Consider the following 18,825-nt stretch of genomic DNA (forward strand, 5'->3'; position numbering starts at 1 on the left):
CCTCTCTCATAACAAGAGAAATGTTAATTAAAACTAACTAAAAGGAACTGAGATACTACTCACCTATCATGACAAAAAAAAAAAAAAGACTGAAAGACTGACTCGCTGTTAGCAAGGCTTTGGAGGAAAGTTCTAATACACTGTTGGTATTAGTGTAAAACGGTTCAAACCACAAGTAGGGGAGTTTGGCAGTATCTAAAAAGATTACAGATTCATTACTTTTTAGACTCAGGAATACCACTTACAGAACCATACCCTGAAGATACTTTTGTCCAAGAATATGCATATGCACACATGAAGATACACAGGCACAATTCATTCTGGCATTATTTATAGTAATGCCAGAAACAGTCTAAATGTCCATCAGTAGGGGACCAGTTGAATTACCTATGACATAACCCAATCACATGGCTTTGAAAGCAGCTGATCAATTCTGTAAGGCACTGATGGGAAACATCATCTATGGCTTTTTAATATATACATAATCATTTTACTTAAAATGAAAACATATTTTGAGAACTAAATACAATGAAGCCTGTATTAAAATTAGTACAGTAGCAGAATATCAAGAGCATTATGAATATACAGTCTTTTACTTACGGTTTACAGTTTTGACTGGTAATATTGGGTTTACCCTCTCTGGGGAAGTAGCATTTTCTTCATCTGTCACATATTCAAAATTAATGATGAACATCATAGCCACGCCCTCTTGGTTCTTCACTGGAATTATGTGAGTGTTACAAATGAAAGTGGACCCTGAGGAGATAAAAAATGAGGGTTAGGTAAAAAAATGCCATTATTTTTGAAATGTTGTAATATTAAAATTCTAACAAATCTCTGTAGAATTTTCTCTCTTCAATGATCACTGAAATTCAGTTAAAATTTGATTTTCATATTTTATTGCACATATATTTACATAAAAAATCACAGATTTTGCCGGAAAGACTTTATAGGCAATTTCAAGTATTACATTACGAAAAAACAGAATATCAAATCTCATTTGTTTTATATCTGTCACTTTAATAAAAAAGACACATTCTTTAATTTTCTAGAATTAACTCAGCCTTTCCTATATATGTTAATTCTGAATCTATAGGAAATACCTATGTATAAATAATGAAAATAACTCATTTTGTGTCAGTTTGATTTTAGCAAGTTATTTCCTTTTTATTTGTTCATTTCTTGGACATAAAATAGTAAATTATTGACTCTTGTCTTAAATATGTCCTAAAGATTCTTTCTTTTTTTGTGTGTAAAATTCACAATGCCTAAATTACAATGATTTTGTTTGGTCTGTATTCTGTTAGAAAACAAGAACAAAATTTTTGTCTATATTATGTTAATTTGATCCCTTCAGCCAAGAAGATGATATTCTTTTAAAGGTAAAATTACAGGGCTAGTGAGATATATTTTATTAAAACAGCCTGGAAATGAACAAAGGAATGCCTCAGTTTACAACTAATCATTGCTATTCTTCTTGGAACAGAAAACCTAAGATCCAGGATTAGGAGAATACAGTGAAGAAGTCAATTTCTTTTTAAAGCAGCTGACTACTGAAATTCTTAGGCCTGCCTTCTAGAGCCAAGTATTCCCTCAGAGAAGTTTCCTTACTCCTTTACCCTCTGAATACTTTCTTTAGTTGTGGTGATAGAAATTTCAGAGGTTAGGGATTTATTTGGATTAAAAAAATACTGTATTTTTAAAATGTAAGAAGTTCAGGAAGATTTTTTTCAATCGTTTAGGCAATAGAAAGTATTTTCGTTTCTCCTTTCCTTCCTCCCTTCCTTTCTAACAATTCACTGATACCATCTTGAATCTTGAGGAGAAGGATGGTTCAATGTAGAGGCAGGATCAGGTGGAGAGCAAGATGTGTCTGGCATGAAACTTCAGAGTGAGAGGTCAGAAAATGAGAGTGTCAACAGCAAAGACTAGGGGTCCCCAGGAAAAATAAGATGGCATCTAGGTGATAAGATAAAAAGGTCTAACCTCTTTTTTATTTAGTCTCATTTCACTTCCTTATAGTGTGCTGCATGCAGAGGTCTTGCATGTAACTTGATGGATTAGAGTTCCTCCCACAGAACTGCTGTGTCCATCACCCAACAGTGGGTTCTGCCATCTCAGGGAGCTGTGAACACCACCCTGTGCCTGTGTCTGTCCCTCCAGAACTCTGCCCCTCCCTCAGAGAAGAGAATGCTATAAAGGAGCCCCACCAATCGCCTAACCTGTGGTCTGGGAGAGCAGATGCTCTAGAATTTGAGCTCACACCTCTACATTCTGTGATCAAAGAATAAAGCTTTCCTTTGCTTCTGAGTTGAACTTAGTCTCCTTCTTTCCTCTTGAAGGACACCAGGTGGGGCAGGAGGACCTTTGTTGGAGAATGAGTTAGGAGGGTCTTTGCTAACAAGAGGACCCTGAGAGGATGGGGAGGGGGCAATAGGAGCCCCAACATCTACAATGGACTATGGGTGTTAATATTCCAAAATGGTGTTCAATGCATGCTCTATTAAAAACAAAGTAAAGAAAACTTTCCTTTTTTCTCATCCCTGAAACTTGGCTCCTGCTGCCAGAGCTGAGAACAAAGGCTATTGTTAATATTGCTATAGATTGAGACATCTGAGACATCGCATGTTGAAGGCTTCTTGAGGGTGGAGGCCCTGAAGAGCTAATTATTATTTACGGCATTATTTCTATGGGTTAATGTGTTCCAATTTCTGAGAACTGATTTACAAATACACTTTTAGAACATGTAGTCTTTGTAAGTTAGGGATACCTTTATGCTAGTTATGGTTCAGATTTTAAGTGTGAATAAGCCTCCCAATTTGAAGTGTAGAAGACTTTATTCATAATTTTGCTTTATTCTATAGAAATGGCCCTAGTTTTGCAGCTATTGGAAAGTATAAGAATGACATGTTGCACATTCACAGTCTTCCGTTACATCTTCAATTCATTTAATAAAATAGCTAGAGCAGTTGCCATAGTTTCCATGGTAACAAACAGGATGACTTTAGTAAACAGAAAATAAGCAATTTAAAACTGTTCCATTAGAACTAAAAATAGAATTGCTTCGGGGCAGAAATCATGATACAAAATGGTTAAACAGAGAGTCTAGAGGAGATGCTAGAAACAGCCATTATGTATTTTGCTAATGAACCAAAATATATATTGATTTTGCCACTTAAAATGACATTTCCTGGATCATTTAGGGTATCATTGTAAATTCACATATTTGTTACTTAGTTTCAAATCTTTCAACATTTAGGTTTACTGCTGATTGTACAATAAAATATATAGCACAGATTTTTGAGAAATCAATAAATAAAAGATGTAGGGATAGAGATCTAATAGGTTTGTAATAGAGCAGAGCGATTTTGCTTTCAGTAATAAGGGACAAAATCCTGTCTTTCAACACTAATACTTGTACATTTACTGTCTAGTGCAAGAAATCATAAAGTTATAGTGCCTTATAAGTTTGGCTACATGCATTGGCTCCATAGCATATTGAGTAAGTGCAATTAATCTGGGATTTACTGCCCACTATCATTGTTCCCTTCATGTTTCTATAAAGCAATATATCTCCCCTAAAGTCAACGGAAGATTCACATTTACATTTTTTTCTCTTTTAGTTTTTGGATTTAATGCCTCCATCAATCTTGCATAGACTTCTGGAAAGCAGATATTGAAAGGAGATGCAGGGAATTTATAAAAGAAGAATCAAATACATTTTAGTGAAAAAATATTTTAGCTTACATAAAGCTACAAACTCCAAGTCTTGTAAAAAAAATATTTTTGTAAAGTAGCATTACCCTAAGAAGTCATTACTATTATACTCCTAAATATTTTTCTTGAATACAACAGTGGAAGCAAGCATAATGGAAGCATAACCCAGCAAACACTCATCTAGCAATGAAGACAAAAATAGACACATTTAATAATGTGTAAATAAGAGAACTAAAAAAAACACCTAGAAATAAAAAGTTCAGGTCTAATTGAAATGAATCTGGTATACAAATGAAATTAACAATGTTTTTAAAGAAGCAGCTTATTTGCAATAGCATTACCCAATAATTATAAAATTATACATGCAATTATACTAATATCAGTTAGACTCAGGTTCATTTCCATGTTTTGTCTCCTGATTGAAAACATTCTCAAAGTGGGGAAGACTGATTAGAAGAAACAACGTTCATTTTAATAAAATGCCTACAATGTTCATTTTTAACTGTAGCCACTGAGCAAGCAAACTCAGGGTAAGCTGAATAATTACTCATTTATTAATAAACTCCTAGTTGGGAGTTCCCATCGTGGCTCAGTGGTTAACAAATCCGACTAGGAACCATGAGGTTGTGGGTTCAATCCCTGCCCTTGCTCAGTGGGTTAAGGATCCGGCATTGCCGTGAGCTGTGGTATAGGTTGCAGATGAGGTTCGGATCCCGTGTTGCTGTGGCTCTGGTGTAGGCCAGCAGCTACAGCTCCGATTCGACCCCTAGCCTGGGAACCTCCATATGCCATGGGAGCGGCCCTAGAAATGGCAAAAAGACAAAAAAAAAACAAAAACAAAAACAAAAAAACCACTCCTAGCTGCACTTAGAAATGAAATACCAAGACTCCTCCCTTTGAGCTGCTTTAAAGATGTTTATTTCCTATGGATTGTACTCATGGGGTATCCTTACCTCAAAATCAGAAAATGTATAGTGAGCACCTAATATTGGATCAAGCACCATCCTGAATTCTCAGATGGTAATGAGAGGAACAGCAGTGAAAAAAAAAAAATCAAGTTTCTGAATTTACAAAATTTATATCCTACTGGGGAAGAAATAATTTAACGAACTTGTAAGTATTTAATGTATCAAGTAAAAATAAGTACAATGAGGCAAAAAATGCAGACCAAGGTGATAGATAATAACAGTGGTGAAAGAATGTTTCTCTTATGGAATGACATGTAAGCAAACACATTTAGGAAGTGGTGGGGTGGGCCCTGTTCCTCTGTGGATGAAGATTCAATCCAGCCGAGAAAACTGTCAGCATAAAAGCCTTTAGGTCGAAGCATGGTTGTAAGCTCAATGAAGAGCATGAAAGCCAGTGTGACTGATACAGTGTTTGCGGTCATGGTGTAGGATAGGGTTGGACAGTAGGTAAAGTCAAAAGAGAAGCAAATAACCACACCTTGTAGATTGTGGGGAAAGAATAAAGAGTAGGAGGTTGAAACTGGCTTCCCATTGCCTTTGGATCTGAAATAGGTTGGGAATTGTAATTTTACAATTGAGACCATTTTCAAAACAAAAATAAAAGACTTTATTATCTAGGAGTGACCTAATAAAGGGAGGATCTGCCAAACCCCATCCAAATCAGTGGTGAATTACTCTGGTGAATAAAGTTTAATGGGATAATGAAAGAAACACATAAACTGCATTTTGTTCACAGTCTGAGCCTCATTTTATTCAACAGAACTCATACATATGCAAACCTCTTAGGACAGTACCTGGGGCAAAACCTCAGTACTGTGAGCTATTATTTTTGCCTCTTGTTGGAGGGTCTCCAGTGGGGCAAGTTAATGCTCAAGTTTCTCTCTGTAATTTCCTTAAACCTTTTACCATTCTTGGAACCACAAGCTATATTATTTGTTTGTATTTACGGGCACTAAGTGGAGATTATGCCTCTCTGAGCTGACAGGTGTAGTGAATTCCTCAGAGTTTTAAATTCCTTTCTTTCTAGTAGACTGGGGGGCTCTTTGAAGATTAGGAAAAAAAAAAATTATAGACCTGGCCTAGAAGAAAAACAAAACAGCAATCTCTGGATATAAAAGCCTTATCAAAGAGGCAGCATTGTTTATCTTGAATTGAAAAGCCTATTAGAAAATCAAAAAAACTCCAAAAAACAAAAGTTGAAAAATTAAAAAGTCCAAAAAACCCCCTAAAATCCAGAACCAGCTGGCTTCACAGGCAAATCTGATCAAATATTTAGAGGAAAGTTGACACCTATTTTTCTGAAAATCTTCCAAAAAAATTGCAAAAGAAGTAACACTCTCAAGCTCAGCCTATGAGGCCACCATCCCTCCCCCCTCCCCCCACCCTTTTTTTCTTTTTTTTTAGGGCCACACTTGTGGTATGTGGATGTTCCCAGGCTAGGGGTCTAATTGGACCTACACCACAGCCACTGCAACGTGGGATCCAAGTTGTGTCTGTGACCTACACCACAGCTCACAGCAACGCCGGATCCCTGACCCACTGAGTGAGACCAGGGATGGAACCTGCATCCTCATGGATACTAGTTGGATTCGTTTTGGCTGCACCACAACTGGAACTCCCTCATTTGGTTATTTTTTAACAGATGTTATATTACTCTACTTATGATAAGAAAACACTACAGAGACTTCATCTTCATTCATAATTTACTCTCAAAATTCATCCCCAGGTTTGAAGAATAAAAGAGAAGTGAAACATTCCATTTTAAAGCATATTTATAACTAGGTTATAAGCTCCCCAAAGCCAAGATATTATCAATCCATGCATATAGGCTCAACACATAATGGGAAATCAATAAATATTTGCCAAATTAATAATGACTCCTTTTACCTGTCCTTTAAGGTGGGATAGCTCATGGAAATCTGTCCACAGGATAAGACCCTTGAGCCCAGCCAGAGCAGCATTTCTGACTATGGTGGGTCTTAATAAGATAACTTTTGAGTTAGAAGGACCCTTGGATTCTAAGTTTGACAAGTTATTTAGCTTCTCTGTGTTCTGACATTTTCTCTGGAGACTTAGGACAATAGTGTTTAAAGTCTGAGCAGTAGGAGTTCCCATTGTGGCGCAGTGGAAACAAATTTGACTAGTACCCAAGAGGATGCAGGTTTGATCCCTGGCTCCCTCAGTAGGTTAAAGATCTGGTGTTGCCATGAGCTGTGGTGTAGGTTGCAGAAGTGACTTGCATCCTGCGTTGCTGTGTCTGTGGCATAGGCCGGAAGCTGTAGCTCCAATTCAACCCCTAGCATGGGAACTTCCATATGCTGCAGGTATGGCCATAAAAAGTGAAAAAAAAAAAGTCTGAGCAGTAAATGAGAGGATGCATTTTGAGAATGGTGACTAGCACATAATAGATACTCAATAAATGGTAGTTCATGGGAATGGAACATTTTAATATAATATGGTGGATGTAGAAACTGGGTATCCCTAGTGTTACTCTCATTAGAGTTCAGGAAATGCTGGCCTAAGTTTTAAGGCACAGCAGGAATAAACTTGGAGAAGAAGGACGTTCTATGGAGAAGAAACCCATACACAACTCAAAACAATTTCACTTTAACAACTGCTTTTTAGAAGCCACTATGTGCCAGGTACTGACTGTCCTAAGTACTAAAGCAGGAAACAAACAAAACAGACTCAAATCTTTGCTATTGTGTAGTTTAAAGTCCAGTGGAGTTGCAGGAGATAGAAATACATATGTAAAATACATAGTAGATTAAATGGTGATAGCACAGTATCTAGACTACCATGAAGAAAATAAAAGGGATAGGGAATGGCAGGAGCAGGGAAAAGTTTCTAACTCAGTAGAGTGAGAAAGCCCTCTCTGAGAAGGTCACATTTGAATAAAGAATTGAGGGAGATGAGAAGTGATTCATGAGAATATCTAGGAAAAGAGAAAACAATACAAATAAAGGCACTGTTATGGATAGAATTGTGCCCTCCAAAATTCAGAAGTTGAAGCCCTTACACCCAGTGTGGCTATATTTGGAGACAGGGCCTACAAAGATGTAATTAAGATTAAATGAGGACATAATGGTGGGGCCTAATCCAACAGGACCAATGTTCTTATAAGAAGAGGAAAAGATACCAGGAGTCTGCCCACACAAAAGAAAGGCCATGTGGGAGTTCCCATTATGGCTCCGTGATAATGAACCTGACTAGCATCCATGAGGATGCAAGTTTGATCCCTGGCCCTGCTCAGTGGGTTAAGGATCCGGTGTTGCCCTGAGCTGTGGTGTAGATCACAAATGTGGTGTGGATCCTGTGTTGTTATGGCTGTGATGTAGGCCAGCAGCTGTGGCTCTGATTCGACCCCTAGCCTGGTAACTTCCATATGCTGCAGGTGTGGCCTTAAAAAGGAAGGGAAAAATGGGCAAAAGACCTGAATGGACATTTCTCCAAAGAAGATATACAGGTGGCAAACAAGCACATGAAAAATGCTCAACATCACTGATTAGTAGAGAAATAAAAATCAAAACCACCTCACACCTGTCAGAATGGCCATCATTAACAAGTCAACAAATTACAAAATGCTAGAGAGGGTTTAGAAGAAAGGGAACCCTCCTACATGGTTGGTGGGAATGTAAGTTGGTACAACCACCATGGAAAATAGCATGGAGGCGCCTCAGAAAACTAAATATAGAGTTATCATATGACCCAGCAATCCCACTCCTGGGCATATATCTGGACAAAACTTTCATTGAAAAACACATATGCACCCACATATTCATTGCAGCACTCTTCACAATGGCCAAGACATGAAACAACCTAAATGTCCATCAAAAGATGAATGGATTAAGAAGAAGTGGTATATATACACAATGGAATACTACTCAGCCATAAAAAGGACAAAATAATGCCACTTGCAGCAACATGGATGGAACTAGAGACTCTCATACTAAGTGAAATAAGTCAGAAAGAGAAAGACAAATACCATATGATATCACATATATCTGGAATCGAATATACAGCATAAACAAACCTTTCCACAGAAAAGAAACTTATGGATTTGGAGAACAGCCTTATAGTTGCCAAAGGGGAGGAGGAGGGAGTGTGATGGACTGGGATGCAGGTTAGTAGATGTAAACTATTGCATTTGGAGTGGATAAGCAATGAGATCCTGCTGTATAGCACAGGGAACTATGTCTAGTCACTTGTGATGGAACATGGAGGATACTGTGAGAAAAACAACATATGTATATACATGTATGGCTGGGTTACTTTACTGTACAGTAGATATTGACAAAACACTGTAAATCAACTATAATGGAAAAATTAAAATCACAAAATAAAAAAATAAATAAGAATAATGGGAAAGCACTAAAAAAAAACCCCACAAAAAATGGAAAATCAAAAAGAAGTAAGGTCATGGGAGGACACAATGGGAAGCTTGTCACTATAAACCAAGAAAAGAGTTATTACCAGAAACAAATCCTGCTTGTATCTTGATCTTGGACTTTGAGCCTTCAGAACTGTGAGGAAATAATTTTATGTTATTTAAGCTACCCAGTCTGCAGTGCTTTGTTATGGCAGCCTGAACTGACTAAGATGCCCTGAGGCTGGAGCATGCAGGGCAGGGAGCATGTCTGCTAAAACAGACTAAGCTGAGGGGAAACTGCTAAGAAATCAGGATCAGAGAAGTAACTGGGTAGGGGAGTGGGCTGGGAGTAGAGAGTGGCCAAGGCAGCAAGTCTTGTGGGCATTGCAACGACTTGGGCTGACCATATGAAGGCATTGGATGGATTGAGAAAGGGAAGTGATAGGTTCTGGTCACTGGAAAGACATGGACATGTGGAACATTTTAGGTTGTTAAGTACCTAGGTTTAGATAAACTAAAAGTATACTAGAGCATAGAGGTTGAACTGAGAAGTGATGGACAAGGCTTGAGCAGTAGGTGGTCATGTTCTGATGGCCTTCTATGTTCTTGAAATTCAGTTTTTCATGTTGGGGATGCCATGCTTGTTTTAAGCATGAAGTTATCTTTAGAAGAAGTATTTTAATGTACAGACTGAGAACATGGGCTGTTTTAGGTCCTTGGTGATGTGTTAGAGGAGTAATTTGAAAAGGTAGAGGAGCTATTTGAAGAGACAGAAGGCACATTTAGAAAGATTACTTAATAACTTTTATACAATATCATATCAATAAGAATAAATGGAATAGGTAGTTCCACTGAGCCCATACTGACTGTTTGGCCTTGTGGACTGGGTCACACTTGACTGTGGGAGGCAAGCCTTCCAGTACTGGCCCATTCTTTTGTTTCACCAGTTATCTGCTTAAATCTGGAGGAGTCTAGTGAAAACATAGAGGAACTCATGTGACCCAATAAAAACACTTTATACAGAAGCATTATTAACAAAAAGACTGAGCTGTACCTCTGATAATACATTAGGTCTAAAGAAACAACCTTATCATAATAGCCACCAACATGCATAGATTTAACATAACAATCATAATTAAATCATAACAATTGTGAACATATTTAAGTAGTTGAGGTACTTGATAGAGTAATATGGGACTAGAAGTACTCCTTTTAAATATCCAGGAGAGATTTCATACACACACACACGTACAAACACACACACATATATATGCACATATATGTATGTATGCATATATATAAACAACTTTTATTTGAAAAATGAAGAACTAGCCTAATGTACACAAACCTGGTTGTCATGATCATGTTCTGTGTGGTAGTACTAGCACTGTCCGAGATGTGAATAGCATGAATTATTTATATTTAATTTTTTTTTGTTTTTTTTGTTTTTTGTCTTTTGTCTTTTTTGTTATTGTTGTTGTTGCTATTTCTTGGGCCGCTCCCGCGGCATATGGAGGTTCCCAGGCTAGGAGTTGAATCGGAGCTGCAGCCGCCGGCCTACGCCAGAGCCACAGCAACGCGGGATCCGAGCCGCGTCTGCAACCTACACCACAGCTCACAGCAACGCCGGATCGTTAACCCACTGAGCAAGGGCAGGGACCGAACCCGCAACCTCATGGTTCCTAGTCGGATTCGTTAACCACTGCGCCACGACGGGAACTCCTATATTTAATTTTTTAATATTATTTAAAACAATTCTAAAGCCAGAAAATGTTGAGGCAGTACCAGCAAACAGTGAGTGGTAAATTCCTTGGATATGTAGCTCTGTGTAGTCCCTGGAATTGGGCAGACTGGCCTCTGCTATTTGCTAAGCAACCTTGGGCAGATTACTTAATCTCTCCAAGATTTAGATTCCTCACCTATAAAATGAGGAAATGAAGAGAGAGTAACCCACTTTACAGTGTTGTTGGGAAGGTGATATCAGACAATATATGTAAAGTACTTAGCATGGAGCCTGATGTGTAGAAAGTGAGCAGTAAATAAGCGTTATTGCTATTAAGTGGGGTGAAAAAAAATAGTTTCTCAACTTGAAATAGCGGTTAAACTTCCCTCAAAGGTTTGATGATGAAATCAAGTCATCTAACTCTTATGGAACTTCAGAGATAAATTCATCAGCTTAATCCCCTTGTCTGTAGAGGAGAAAGTGCATCAAACAGCAATTTGAACAGAATGAGAGCTTAGAAGAGGGGAGATTCTTTTATCTTATAGTATCTTAAAATGTTTCCTTAACTTTGTAGTAATGTTCTCAGTTTCTTTCCTATATTTTTTCTGTCCCTGTGGACTGTCCTATTGTCTGCAAAAAGTATATTATGTACTGGAGTTCCCTTGTGGCACAGTGGCTTAAGGATCTGGTGTTGTCACTTGCAGCGACTTGGGTTGAAACTGTGAAATGGGTTCCATCCCTGGCCCAGGAACTTCCACATGCCACAGATGCAGCCAAAAACAAATCAACTACAGTAACAACAACAAAAAGTATACTACGTACTAGGTAACTTTTGTGATAGCAGAACTCTGCCCCTTTTAACAAGCTCCATAGGATATGGAATTTGATATATAGTAGTTATGTGTGAAATAATTTTTATTTCTGGATTTGCTCTAGGAATTCAATGATCAATATTTGAAAGCACATTTTAGGATGAAAGGTAATAATAACGGTTAACATCCTTTGGCTGCCAGACACTGTTCTAATGGTTTTGAACTCAGACCTTTCCAGCTTTCACTCTTTCTCCTACATCCATTTTTCTAAACAGTGAGATGTTAATTGATATTACTGGAAAAGGCCTTCGGTGAATGATCCAGTAGAAGATACTCAATGTGTATTATTGTGTTAGAAGTTTTGAGAAGTTCTGTAAAAACAAGTATATATTTACTTTGATTAAAGTGCAACACTTCCCAAATTAATTTCACTCTGAAATTCTACTTTATTTCAATAACATCCAGCTCCTTAGAATGCCATTGGAAAACACTGAATTGTGTCAGCTTTCTCTGAGTTTTAAAGACATCATTCTGGAATTCCCACTGTGGCTCAGCAGTTAATGAACCCAACTAATTTCCACGAGGATGCAGGTTTGATCCCTGGCCCCACTCAGTGGGTTAAGGATCTGGCATTGCCCTGAACTTTGGTATAGGTTGCAGATGCAGCTTGGATCTGGCATTGCTATGGCTGTGGCATAGGCCGCAGCTCCAATTCGACCCCTAGCCTGAGAACCTCCATATGCCCCAGGTTTGGCCCTAAAAAGCAAAAAATAAAAACAAAAAAATAAAGACATCCTTCTCAGAGGAAGGGAGTAAATATCATAGGATTCCTAGGTGCTTATTGGAGAGGGAGGAACTATAGCGGTCAAGAGCCTTAAGTAGGAAGAGAAAGAGAATAGCAAAGGCCAGTGTTACCTACTCAATGTATTTTGCCTGGTGTTGGCCCTGATCTGAGCTCTTAGAAACCCAACTAAATAGCACTGGCATAACTGATCACATATATTGCAACAATGATTTTTCCCATAAGCTAGAAGGTTACCACTAAATAAAAAATGATACAGAGTTTCGCAAACCAGGTCCGGTTCATACTATTTGACAGAGATCAGGTTTTAAAGTACGAAAGCCCTTGGTCAATAATCCATTCCTATTCTGCACGAGATATTGCATGAGATAACTGACATCTGTGAGGAAATACCTTCACTCTGTTTCCTTGGGAAGTCTTTCCTCTTAATTTTCAGAATGTGAACATATGTGAACCTATAATTACTTGTTGACTCTCCTTTCTACTGATCCATTCCCTGTTAACATTAATGCTCGGCTGTTAGATTCTCATCATACTCATAAATGACTGCTGAAAGAAAGCAAGTTCAACTGTCTTTTTCTACTTGATAAGCCACTGAGAAATTATTTGGGAATTGAAATAAGGAAGAAAAATTCTTACACCTTGTCTGACTCATAAATTAGATTGTCTCTTAAGATGTACTATTATGATTACCCACTTCCCAGCCTTGGTTCCTGTTTAATTTTTGAGCTTTTGGGGTTGAATTAGTGCATTGGAACGTAGGAGTATTAGAATAAGCTGAGGATGATTTACAGTCAAATCAGGTCTACTTTGTAATCAGGAACTTTGGGACATATTAGCGCCAAGTTTTAAATATTTCGTGGTTTTTACACCCAAGTAAATATTTATTTGGTTCAAACTTTTTTTTTTATAAGACATATGTCCATGTTACCAAACTTTTGATATATTGTGGGGCTGCATTCTTAAGGCCTGTGAGGCCTGTAGTTGCCCAGTTTAAGAGCCTGGAGTCAGTGACAGAGACACCAATGGTTTAATGGATGGGGGAGCTTACATGTCTGAACTAAGGTCCTGGAGTGACACCCCACTGTGTGCAGCTGACTGGTGGGCAGGATGTGGCAGCAAACTTCACTCTTGTGGATCAGGGGAAATTGCCAGTTATGGGGGAATTGATGTCAGGTTGGCTCATTAGATACCAGGGAAACCAGGGAGGGGCATGCCCCTAACCACCTGTTTACCAATGAGGGTCCTTCTCAGGTACTGGCAATTATCCATTAGATAATTTTCTTCCCTTTCTGAACATGAAGGCAAAAATATGACTAATGCAATAACTTTTCATAAATCTAGACCTCAAATCGCAGAACTAGAATTTAACATCCACTGAAACATAATATTGTCTCCCTAAAATTATTCTCATCTCCACTAAACACAGCCAAATCAAGACTAATTTGTTGGCAAAACAAGTCTAGTCAATTGATTATATGGGCTCCTCCAAACTGGCTGTGGTGGAATGCCACATAAGGAGTTTCAGACTGAATTCCCCAAAGGCATTTTAAGGCCAGGAGAACCATGCAAAGGCTTGCCATCAGGCTCCAACCTCAGTAGATTCTCTTCCAGAATCCCTGAAATATCAAGATTTCTGCACAGCCCAGGAGGCAGTCTTTTCCATTTACCTGATAGGGCTGCTTGGAACTCAAGAGTTTTCAGTTTCTGGAGCAATTAGGCACAGGGAAAAGTATAATGTTTCAATTCTATCAAGAAGTGTAATTTACCAAATTGCTCTAAAGTCCCAAGTAACTTGAGGGGAAGGCCTTCCCTATATCTGGAAAACACAGATCAAAACCAGTAATATTCCAGACAAAAAATCCAATAAACATAATCACATTCAGCAGTTCACTCAGTAACTAATCTTTTGCTAACTTTTTACAAAGTTGTTAGGGAACCAATGACCACAACTGCCTGCCTAGGCCAGACAAGATAACTGCTTGCATGAGTTGTCTCACAATGGGAGGCCCCAGCAAGGAACAGGGCACTGTCTGGGAAACTAACCAGGAGAATTCAGGTGGGGTCAAAAAAAAGGGAGGAGATGCCAGCCTGTAATTGTCTTGTAAAACTAACTGGAAGAATTTAGGAAGGGCCAATAATGGGAGGAGACAACCAGCCTCTCAGAATTCTTCGAGCTAGACTCCATCTTGGCTGAGAGATGCATCCACCACCAGGGAGGGCCCTGAGCCAGAATTAAATGGGCCATTGTTCTCCCACTCTCCTGGCAGCCTCCATGCATCAGGGACAACTGCCCTAGGATTACCCCTCAACTTTCAGGATACCCCTGCAACTCCTGGGCCCCACATGTTAGTGGATGTCCCTCACAACTTTCCATTCCCTGCCCTGCATTGCCCAAAAACTTTGTGCTCACAGGAGTGTCCTTGGTCTACTGACTGGCTCTACCAATTGCTGGGATACACCCTGCAGACCTACAAGGCCTGTACTTGCTCAGCCTGAAGACTGAAGAAAAAGCCCAGAGTCAGTGACAGAGACACCAACAGTTTAATGGATGAAGGAGCTTACATGTCTGAAGCAAGGTCCTGGAGTGATACCCTGCTGCATGTGGCTGACTGCGGGTAGGATATGGCAGGACATGGCAGCAGCAAGCAGTCTTAACTCTCGAGAGAGAGGGGAAATTTACGGTTTTGATGTCAGGTTGGCTTATTAGTTACCAGGGAAACCAGGGAGGGGCATGCCCCTTACCACCACCCCTTTGATCAGAACAATCACCAGCTGGGGCCTGGGGCTAGTATGTAAGAAGGTCAGTCACAGAGTAGGGTAGAGGTGAAGCAGTCATTCATTGGGCAGGGTGTATACAGAGAGGAAGAGAAGAGCCATCTTGAGTGGCCTAATCCTACATATATCTAAAGGAAGCCCATTCCACCAAACTTCCATTTATTCAGGAAACCTTGTTAACACTGAACTAACTGAATTGACTCAGCCTATGAGCAAATCTGTACATCACAGTGGTATGTACACACCACTGTCAAGGTCAAACACAATTAGAAACCTGAGGTCAGGCACCGCCATTCAAATGTCATTGCTGACTAGAGCTGTACAAAGCCATATTCCTGCATATGCCTGGTATGCTCTGTGCATGGTGTACCCGTGGCTGTTGAAAGGAATTATATATTATTTGCTCTCACTGTGTTTGCACAGACCTTGAGGGGGATTAAAATTAGGCTCTGTCTGAGACAAAAGTGATAGAAGCAGAAAAAATTGAAATTAAAGGTATTTCTCTAGGTAATTTCACCCTCCCTTCTTATAACAAAAATATCTATCCTGTTTGACCATTGTAACTTGTGATTTTCATTTTTATTTATTTTTTTTTAATGCCTAGGCTATTGTTACAGAATAGCAGAAGGAGCAGAAAGGATGTCGTGTCCTGGAAACTAGTGAAAACGGGGCTTTTCTTCCTCACTGGCAGTGTTAGTGGGGAATACCCTCTCCCGGGCTTTGACACCAGGCTTTGGGGCATGTTGCTATACAGATGTTCTCTGATCTCAAAGACTGCCAGAGGCATGGACCCACAGCAGACACCTTATGGAGGGATTGCTTTGCAATGGTTTTCAGCTTACCCTGGATATATTTTTCCAAATTCAGTTGAACAGCAAGATAGAGAGATGTTCTATTTAAAATTCACCGAGACCACACTTCTTGTGGCTTTAGTATTTTACCCATACCAGGATTCACGACCTAGCCTCATGCCTTTTCAAGGTAACAGAGTAGTGATTTCCATGGTCCAGCTATTTGCTGAGACCACACAGGTAGAAATGGGATGGGACAGTCTGAGCGATGCACACAGCAACATATTTATCTGAGGGGCGGGATGTACTTGCTGTGTCCATGAGAAAGTGTGTAACCTAAAGGTTAAGTATAAAGCTTCTGTATCAGATTGTTAGGGGTTGATTCCTGGGTCTGCCAGTTCGAAATGCTTGAACTTAAAGTTACTTAACTGCTCTGACACTTAGATTTCCTATTTGTGAAATCTGGATGATGATGTTACCTATTTCATGGAATTGTTGTGAAGATCAAATGCGCCAATGTCTGCGAAAAATTTATTTATTTATTTATTTATTTTTTTGTCTTTTTGCTATTTCTTTGGGCTGCTCCCACGGCATATGGAGGTTCCCAGGCTAGGGGTCCAATCGGAGCTGTAGCCGCCGGCCTACGCCAGAGCCACAGCAACGCGGGATCCGAGCCGCGTCTGCAACCTACACCACAGCTCACGGCAACGCCAGATCGTTAACCCACTGAGCAAGAGCAGGGATAGAACCCGCAATCTCATGGTTCCTAGTCGGATTCGTTAACCACTGCGCCAAGATGGGAATTCCTCTGCAAAAAATTTAAAACACTGCCCTGTATACTGAAAAAAAGTGTCAGCTCTTATTATCATAAAGAGATGATCAAAGCATAATTTTGAGTCCTGCAGCCATTGACTGAAAGATAAAACAATCATTTTTATAAGTTGAAGGAGGGGGACAAAATATGCATGTAATATACCAATTTCCCTTACGTGCAACTAACTGACCACCTACACTCTGTATTTCCAGTCCTTCTGGCTTCTAACTTTACAATTTCCTCCCCAGACCTTGCCTCTAATTTGCCTCTTGTCCTAAATCTCTTCTGTGTCTTATCTTCTATGAAAACTTACCAGTCCATATATTTAAATAAAGGTCTTTTCTAAGCCCTTGCTGACAGAGATACCTGGGGCTTAATTTCCACATAAATCTCAACTCTGGTGTTTGAAACTTTTTGGCAGATAAACCCTCTGCTCTTTGGCTTTCCCCCGACTAGAAATATGTTGGGCATAAAAGCCGGGGTTAATTCCATCAGCTGAAGGTTAAGCCGTTAGCTTCTCTAAATAGGAACCTCCATCTAAATGTCAATGACTTTTTCCTTTTGCCTGATGACTTTGAAGCTGATTAGTGTTTCTGTATGTCAACATGTTACCTCTCTTAGTTAATCTAAACCCACTTGATAGGAGCTTCCTGGAGACAAAGCCCTCTATCAGAGAAGTTTCTCTAAAGATAGAAATTTCAGGCACTGTGGTGAGCCAATGGTAGAGATGTTTTGATGGCAATGGAGACTTTTATTGTCCCTCAAATGGTGAAGAAGGACTGAAAAAAATATTGGATTAAACACACTGGTGAGACTTCAATAGGCATTATAAAACTACTAGCAGGGTTGGTCTATCATGTATTACATTTGAGAAGAAATTCAAACTTTCAAGATGAAAAGAATTTATTTCCTAGATTTATTTCTTTTACTGTCATTGTGAATTTCTAGGGACAAAGAAAATGGGCAAATTATATACCATTAATGCAAACAGGAACAAGGAAGGAACCAACAATGAGTCATCTAGTAACACTGCTGAAAAAGACAGTAAGAAGGCCCTATTCCAAAATTTTGATTGACAGAAATATCAATTAACACCATTGATATTCTTTAACGCTGCTCCTTCTAAGAACTGCACCTGAGAAGCAATCATGTATTTCAAAGTGTCTTTGGGTGGATTTTATGGAAAGCTTCTCAGAGAGGTGTCAAATTGCATCTTAATGGAGAAAGCATAAATATTTCCAGACTCATTTCAGAAGCCATGGTGATAGGGAATACTTGGCAAGATACTTAGACAGCAAATGGTATTTGAAAGCCCAGCTGAACAATGGCATATTTGGCTCCTAAGCCACATCCTTTCTAACAAGGCATTGAGAAGGGGGTGTAAGTGGTCTTGGTGTTTCTGCTGGGTTCATCAGTTTTTCCTTCCAAGCTTACTCTCCATCCTTCTCCTCCTGCTCAGAATGAAGGGAAGATGCTGAGAGGACTCCCTTATCCTCTGGATTCCAGTTGGGTTTTAGCCAGTGGGGACTTCCAGCAAGAAATTCCCAAGAAATTCCACCAATTCCACCAAGAAATATGGGTTGCAGAGGGTTGGATGCATCCCTCACCAATTTTCCATTCCTGGCAGCCCTCAGCATAAGCTCTATCTTGGGACTCCAGTAATGCTCACTCCCCAGCTTGTCCCTTCTAATGGTTCTCTACTGTTACTGAGTCCGGGACACTGAACCATTCTTTATTGCACTTTTATAAATGATTATTTCATTAACTCTTCAAATTACCTGATTTGAAAGTTCAAAGCATATTTGAATACAGATTCATGCAGGATAAAAATACTACCAGACAAGGGAAGTTAAGTGGAAGCTTATTAAGCAGACATTCCATCTTTAAGGAATAAAGATGTAACAAAATACTGGGATAATGAGGATACCTTAAACAAGACAAAGAGAACCTTAAAAATTAGGCCAGGTAATAGTAAGGCCTAATATTTGTCCCCATATAGATTGGCAGAAATTGTAATCATGACAAAATGTGAGTGTCGGTTATTTGGATAA

General features: G+C 39.2%; 1 protein-coding gene across 1 annotated transcript in view; it reads right to left on the reverse strand.

Moving 5' to 3' along the window:
* KCNH7 (potassium voltage-gated channel subfamily H member 7) overlaps positions 1 to 18,825 on the reverse strand; it is a 488,362-nt gene that overhangs the window by 169,847 nt on the left and 299,690 nt on the right. Inside the window, exon 3 of the mRNA XM_047770438.1 lies at positions 601 to 756. Within this exon, the coding sequence (XP_047626394.1) occupies positions 601 to 756 (156 nt within the window). The remainder of the gene's footprint in view (positions 1 to 600; positions 757 to 18,825) is intronic.

Source organism: Phacochoerus africanus, chromosome 3, assembly GCF_016906955.1.
Source record: "Phacochoerus africanus isolate WHEZ1 chromosome 3, ROS_Pafr_v1, whole genome shotgun sequence".
Lineage (NCBI taxonomy): Eukaryota > Metazoa > Chordata > Mammalia > Artiodactyla > Suidae > Phacochoerus > Phacochoerus africanus.